This window comes from Monopterus albus, unplaced genomic scaffold, assembly GCF_001952655.1.
Source record: "Monopterus albus unplaced genomic scaffold, M_albus_1.0 scaffold446.1, whole genome shotgun sequence".
Classification (NCBI taxonomy): Eukaryota; Metazoa; Chordata; class Actinopteri; order Synbranchiformes; family Synbranchidae; genus Monopterus; species Monopterus albus.
Window position 1 is genome coordinate 57,793 of NW_018128326.1, and position 7,601 is coordinate 65,393.

A 7,601-nucleotide genomic window follows, 5' to 3' on the forward strand; every position below is an offset into this window, starting at 1 on the left:
CAGGGTGGCCGGGCGCACCCTTAGAGATAGGGTGAGGAGCTCGGTCACCCGGGAGGAGCTCAGAGTAGAACCGCTGCTCCTCCACATCGAGAGGAGCCAGCTGAGGTGGCTCGGGCATCTGTTTCGGATGCCTCCTGGGCGCCTTCCTAGGGAGGTGTTCCGGGCATGTCCCACCGGGAGGAGGCCCCGGGGAAGACCCAGGATACGCTGGAGGGACTATGTCTCTCGGTTGGCCTGGGAACGTCTCAGCATTCCCCCGGAGGAGCTGGAGGAAGTGTCTGGAGAGAGGGAAGTCTGGGCTTCTTTGCTTAGACTGCCCCCGTGACCCGGTTCCAGATAAGCAGAGGCAAATGGTTGGATGGATGGATGGATGGTATCACTGGCTGAATTCAAGGCTCACTGGGGAAAATGAACTTTTGATTTTTTTGAGACAGTTAACTACTTTTTGTAGTATACCGAAGAGTTTATACATTATTGCTGGTTTTAGTCCTATGTGTGTGTTTTATGCTGCATTGTTTATAACTAGACATGCTGCTGTCTTTCCATAGCTCCCAAGAAAAAGAGGTTGGAACCCTGGTTAAGTAACGGTTAAATAAAACTTTTTAAAAAAGTTATTTAATGAACCATATCAATGGTTTTACATTTAATATCATAATCAATTAGCAGACTACTTACTATTGAAAGGACATTGCGCTGCACTTCTGATAAACATGAATAACATACTTGATGTTCACTGGTACAGATGATAAAATTCCAGTTTCAAGAGTGCACTGCTTGATTTTCATATTATGCAGAAATTAATTAAACAAAAGGATGTTCTCAAATGGTAAGAAAAATCAATAAAAAAAAAACAAAACTATACAAAATGCACTTGAAAATATTTGGCCAAATCTAAAAGTATACTTGATTTGTAGTGAAAGCAAGAACTATAAAGTTGGTTATTGTCTAATCACTTATTTAGAAGTGACACAAAGTGACAACACAAAATATCTGCATTCGCTGCAATGTAAAAAAGCATGTGTAAACAGCTTTAGCAAGTACAGTTGGTCATTGGTAAATAAGATGCTCTGTAAAAGTTAATGACCACATACAATCACTGTCTGGTTATCAACATGAACCTTTAGTACAGTGGTTTAGGTAATATAAGTAAATTTCTCCTTACGGTTGCCCTGTTTAGTTTTTTTCTTCATCTGGCATTTCAGCCCATCAGTTGGAAGGTAGAAAATACGTTATCTTCATGATGCAGAAAAATGAAACATTTTAACACAAAATAACATTATATATATTTCTTTCCTCTAGGGGCAGCACAACGGCGGGGTGGTTAGTGCTGTCGCGTCACAGCAAGAAGGTCCTGGGTTCGCGCACTGGTCGACATGGTGCATGGTTCTCCCTGTGCCTGTGTGGGCTCTCTCTGGGTGCTCCGGCTTCCTCCCTCAATCCAAAGACATGCAGCATAGGTTGATTGGTGACTCTAAATTGCCCCAGGAGTGGATGTGTATCTAGCGACAGGGGTTTCACATCAGTGACTTCCCGGATAAATAGAGAGGAATGGCATCCGGTGTAAAACCAATGCCAAATTATTCATGCGAACTGGATTTGCTGTGGCGACCCCTAACGAGAACAGCCGAAAGTAGAGTAGTAGTTCTCTAAGCACACAGTGACATGCCCACATGGAAACCAGACACTGAGTAAATACTTGAAGGCTTCTCCAGCAAGAAATGAGTGACTTGTCTACATGTTGGCTGATCTGCATTCATTCAAGAATGTAACAAAGAGTTGGGAAAACGAAAGATCCCTTGAGGTTATCTGACATTTATTCCCAATTTTACTAGTATATTTGATCACATTTTATTAAAAAGCCTGTCTCTCTTCTCACTATGACCTTTCTCAACACAGAGGTGGTCCAGGTCCCTCTACGGCCATTTGTCATCTACCCTCTAGACTAGTAACTAGTAACTCCCTCTTTGCTGGAGCCCTCGTGTCTGCCATTAGACTGCTGCAGCTGCCCGCCTGGTATTCAGCTCAAGTTCCCCACCTCCTCTTATCCTGTTGACTTCACTGGCTCCATGCTACTGCTTCATCAATTTAAAAATTCTGGTACTAGACTACAGGGCAGTGAAAATAAATGCTCCTTCATGTCCCCAAGTGAAACTACGCTCACACCCTGCAGCCTCGACCACCCACTACCTCCTCTGCTTATAGACATTTAGCCATCCCTGATGCTTACCTTGGTCAGTAGAGTTACTGCACATCTTCCACTACAAGCTAAAAACCCACCTTTTCAGACTACATCATTCCTTAAAGAGCCCATGGCATACTTTTCCTTGTTTTTTGACTTCATGCATCTGCTTGGAGAAGCTTTCTTACAGCCAATTCAATGGTGGTGATGAAGGAAAAAAATCCACAGTGTGCAAAACTACTTTTCAAAGCTTACATAGCAGAACAGGGAAACACTGACAAAGAAAGATTTAATTTTATACTGTTAAGACTGTTAAAGCTATATGAAACATTTCTCTTTTTTAGTTAAAATATGCTCAAAAACATATCCTAATGTGGAGGACTGTCAAAGGTTTTTGTGACCCAAACTCACTGAACAGCCAGGCAGTAGTACAAAGATTTTCCCTATAAAGAGCCCATGGCAGAGGAGGAGGAAGATGGATGGATGGATGTAAAAGAAATGATCTCTAAGCACATTTATACTATTGCACTGAACATGATTTTAGATATGTGTTTAGGAGGGATACAATGAAAAAAGCAACGCTTGCACACTTTCATACTTCCTCCAAAGCCAGACATTTATTCAAAAATGCCACACTTTGTGGTACTTTTCATCTTGCTTGTAGTATTTAGCATGTTTTTATGATTCTAAGATCCACTTAATATGAGGTACTGTGCTTGTTGCTAATATTGTGTAATGACAACGATAATTGCTGTGAGATGCTTTGATTGATTGATATGATTGTTGTGCTTGTGTCTTGTTGCTTTTCTTTCTTTTCTCTCTCCTCTATCCACGAAGAGCCGGGGGTTTCTTCTGTTAAAGGGGTTTTTCCTCCCCCCGTCACCAAGTGCTGTTCAGGGGGGAATTGTTGGGTTTTTCCTCTGTAATAATAGTGATAATAGTAAGGTCTAGACCTTACTCTTGTCCTGAGATGACTTTTGTTGTGATTTGGTGCTATACAAATAAAATTAAATTGAAATTTAATTAAATGGGTGTGAATGTTAATTTTACAAGCATTTTGAAATGTTGTGACCTGATGATGCGCCAAAACTTGATCGATATAGTTTCAGGAATTTTTGAATAAATCTCTGGTTCTGGAGGACTTGTGCTAACGTTGCCTTTTTTAATTATGATGTGTGTTGCTTTTATATAGCTTGGCACCTATGCCATGTTTGTATTACTACTGTTGTCTTTAGGAGGAATACACACAATTTTGGATGATACAGTATGGTTTAAATGCACTAACTGTCAGTTGCTTTGAACAAAGGCATATGATAGGGAGGTGTTCCGGGCATGTCCCACCGGGAGGAGGCCCTGAGGAAGACCCAGGACACGCTGGAGGGACTATGTCTCTCGGCTGGCCCGGAGGAGCTGGAGGAAGTGTCTGGAGAGAAGGATGTCTGGGCTTCTTTGCTTAGACTGCTGCCCCCGCGACCCGGTTCCAGATAAGCGGAGGAAAATGGATGGATGTAAAAAATTTCTCAGCTCCTTAGAGGAGGATTTCCCCATGTTTTTCCATAACTGTTAGTAGTTTTATTTTTGATTCTTTGATTTTGACAGAAGTACAACAGCACATACTGTGCACATGTACCGGAAACAAATTCCTTGTGTGTAACATACTCGGCCAATAAAAGTGATTATTATTATTATTACATACACAAAGAAGTAGGTTAGCAGAGTTTAAAAAAAGTTAGTTCATACCAATTCGTAGCATGAAGTTATTGAATGACTGGTAGTTGATGTTCATGAGCGTAACCTTCATGGCCAGAGCAAAGTCTGCCAGGTCTGCCAGGTGCTGCCAGCGCTCTCTGTCAGATTGCTCCTCCTTCTGATGAGACAAAAACAAAACAGCTCCAAACTACTGTACACCTTAACACCATCATTATCAAAACTGGTTAAAAAAACTAAAAACATCACATTGGAGATGATGATCTATGAAGCCCAAGATGACAGTCTATCGCAATGTCAATATTGTTTGGAGATGTCACCACATTTTATTGTAATTTAAAATCAGCATAGTGATGGAGACCTGTCTTGTTATAAGTTAAAAGTGAATTATCACATTGGTTCAATCAGAGAGACAGATGTCTAAAAAGGACTATACTAACCTTCATGCAAGTGTAGCTGTTGCTGACGTCTGGGGTGACACCTGATGCTGCCATGTAGGTGCTGCCGATGGTCTTGATTTTTGTAATGCAGCGAAATGGAGGCTCATCCAGCAGCTGACATAGATAAAGGTCAATGGTTATGTTACTGTTTACTGAGGGTTTAAGTACATGAAGTCAAACACCAACCACTTCAAATAGCTACTGTACTTTTGGCCAAGAGGAAATCTTACTGGTCAGCAGTTGTTTTACAGCCAGGAAAATTAATGGAATTGGAATGCACATCACTGGCACAAAAGCTGTTGACATGTGAATGAATTTTACCTGTGAATCACTTTTAAATCTAGGCAAGAGTCAAATGTGTCATGTCTAGTCCTATCCCAGTCTCACGGTGTGCATTCCCATCCTGTAGACTTCTACTAAGACACATAGAGGCAGAATAAACAGCTTACACTATCGAAGTCTGAGATAATCTCGTTGAGAAACCGTAAGCATTCGATCCCCCCGTTATTGATGCTCTCCTCTGTGTAGAAGTCAGAGAAGTTGGGGATTGAGGCAAACATGACTCCGATCTCATCGTAAGACTGGCTGTATAACTCCTGGAACAGGTCACATTAACAAGTTGGAGAACAAGACAACAGAATGTTTGTCCTGGTTGTTGATGAAATACTCAGTATGATCTTATAAGATATAACTCTGACAAGAACAGCACAGATACACATACTGGGTTTTCTAAAAATCCCAAACATCCAGACTGTACCTGAATATTTACACAGTGTAATATAAAACACTTCAATGTGACAAACAAGCTGAAAAAGTATTACCTTTGGAATTAAAAATGACTGATAGGTTTCTTTTAAACATACAAAGTGAAGTAAGGACTGATTTGGTGTCTGTGGAAGTGAGGATCTAACCTCATCCCTCTTTTTGGAGCCCAGGAAGTGTCGAGCCACATGCTCAGGCAGCATGTTGGTCACCAGTGCTTCATTCCAGCGCCTCATCTCATACACTTTTTCCTTCTGCTCATGGACCTCAATCTTCCACAGGAACAGGGTTCGGGCAAGCTTCTCCACCTTCAGGCAGCAAACACAGACTAATGCTTGCATTTGACATCATATGATTTGGATAGATATAATACAGTATGATATTCAGAGAGATAAGATGATAATCAGAGTTTATTATTGGCTAATTGATACACTTACACAACCACTTAAATACCAAACAGTGTTTAGTGTTTCACTCAGAGGTGTATTTCAGGAATAGCTCTCAAAAACGCATGTATTGTTTAAACTAATTTCTATTTGCAAATGCCACAGGAAATGGCAAAAAAATGTAAATGGCATCCCATTCAATAATGATCATTACGATCAATCAGACTGTATCACAGCTGTCATGAAAGAAAACTTGTAAAAACAGATTCAATCTTAAGTGGCATGTATGGCTGATTTATGAGAATTTGTGGGTTTCACTAATTATCTCCACCAAGGAGGTTATGTTTTCATAAGCATTTGTTTGTTAGTTTCTTCACGGCATAACTTGAAAAAGAAATGTATGGACTGTGATAATATTTTTGAAGAGGTAGGATATGGAAGCACGGTAATGAGGCACAGAAAGTGGGCTGGTCAGCTAGTACTGAGTCATGGCAGCAGTAGTAGCAGAGACGTGGACATTCTGTTTTCTACACCTTGCCCTACTATCTTCTTCACTGTGAGTCCTGGAGTCCTCTACTCCAAATACAAGAGTAGAGGGGCTACTTCCTGATTACAGACAGATGGCGATAGGTTATCCCTGAAACACACCTCCACCCCCTATTTAAAACAAAATATACTTTGCATCAATTCATCAGAACCAGGTTAACCACTCATTTAATCAGTATTTTATTTTGTAAAAAGAATGTGAATTCATAGATTTAAAAAATGTTTTATTTATTATATGTTGTATGTTTATAGGAAAACGCTTAAAGAACGTAAACCTTTTCCACCATAACGCCTAGTTCTTAACAGATCTTGCAGGATTATATAAACACTTAACTCACCCTTACATAACTATCAGCTATTACCGACTGCAGATAGTATCTATATGCAATCTACACACTCCTACTGTATTCTATTACATATTATATTTTAACTTGTAACTTGTTTGTTTTTAACCACTACAGTTGTTAACACTAGCTTTTATGCCCCAGAAATTCTAATTAAATGATTGATTTAATCCAAACATCTATCAAAACCTTCAGGCTGAACCTCCTTAAAATTAAACTATGTGGGGGGCAACTTAAGAATAGAATAGAATCTTTATTGTCATTGTACACAGTACAACGAAATTGGGTGCAAACCTCAGGTGTAGAGAAAAATGTGTCAGCATCAAAAACAAAAAACCATAAACCACATAAAAATCACACTTATTGCACATTGACAGACATAAACTGCATAGGTCTATCTCCATATTGACAGGAATAAAATAATTATGTTAAATATGTTAAAAAGCTACAAACAACATTGTAGGGTACAGTACAATGTCACATTTATTAAGTAATGATAATGACATACTACATATAAGCTGAAGACAGTGTATTGTGAGGTGCGGTACAGTGTTGCCCACTTATGAGTTGTTCAGTGCAATTATTGCTTTTGGGTAGAAGCTGTTTTTTAATCTGTTTGTCCGTGCCTTGAGACACCTGAAATGTCTGCCTGAAGGTAACATTTCCATCAGATGATGCCCAGGGTGGGACGAATCCTCCCAGATCTTTTGGGCTTTCTTGAGGCAGCAGGAGTTATAAAGTTCCTCCAAGGAAGGGAGAGAGCAGTCAGTAATTTCCTGGGCAGTGGTGATGATCCTCTGTAGCACCTTTCTCTCTGCCACTGTGCAGCTGGCAAACCAGACACAAATGCAATAGGTCAAAATGCTCTCTATGGAGCACCGGTAAAAAGACACAAGCAATTTCTGTGTGAATTGGTGCTTCCTGAGAACCCTCAGAAAGTAGAGTCTCTGCTGTGCCTTCTTAACTAGCTCCTTAGTGTTTGCTGTCCAGGTAATGTCCTCCTTTATATAGACTCCCAGACACCTGAAGACTGTCACCCTCTCCACATAGTCCCCATTTATGAGCAGGGGCTGGATAGCTGTTTTATTCTTCCTGAAGTCTATAATCAGTTCCTTGGTCTTGGTGGTATTAAGAGCCAGGTTGTTATCTTTGCACCATTTGAATAGCTGCTGTACCTCATCCTGGTAGGCCGACTCATCCCCCTCAGAGATTAGCCCTATCACTGTCGTGTCATCAG

At 40.4% G+C, this 7,601-nt stretch overlaps 1 protein-coding gene across 1 annotated transcript in view; it reads right to left on the reverse strand.

Annotated features, from left to right (window-relative positions):
• LOC109952263 (adenylate cyclase type 3-like) overlaps positions 1-7,601 on the reverse strand; it is a 149,804-nt gene that overhangs the window by 20,084 nt on the left and 122,119 nt on the right. Inside the window, 4 exon segments of the mRNA XM_020587246.1 lie at positions 3,920-4,046; positions 4,327-4,440; positions 4,776-4,922; positions 5,238-5,396. Coding sequence (XP_020442902.1) covers positions 3,920-4,046; positions 4,327-4,440; positions 4,776-4,922; positions 5,238-5,396 — 547 coding nt within the window.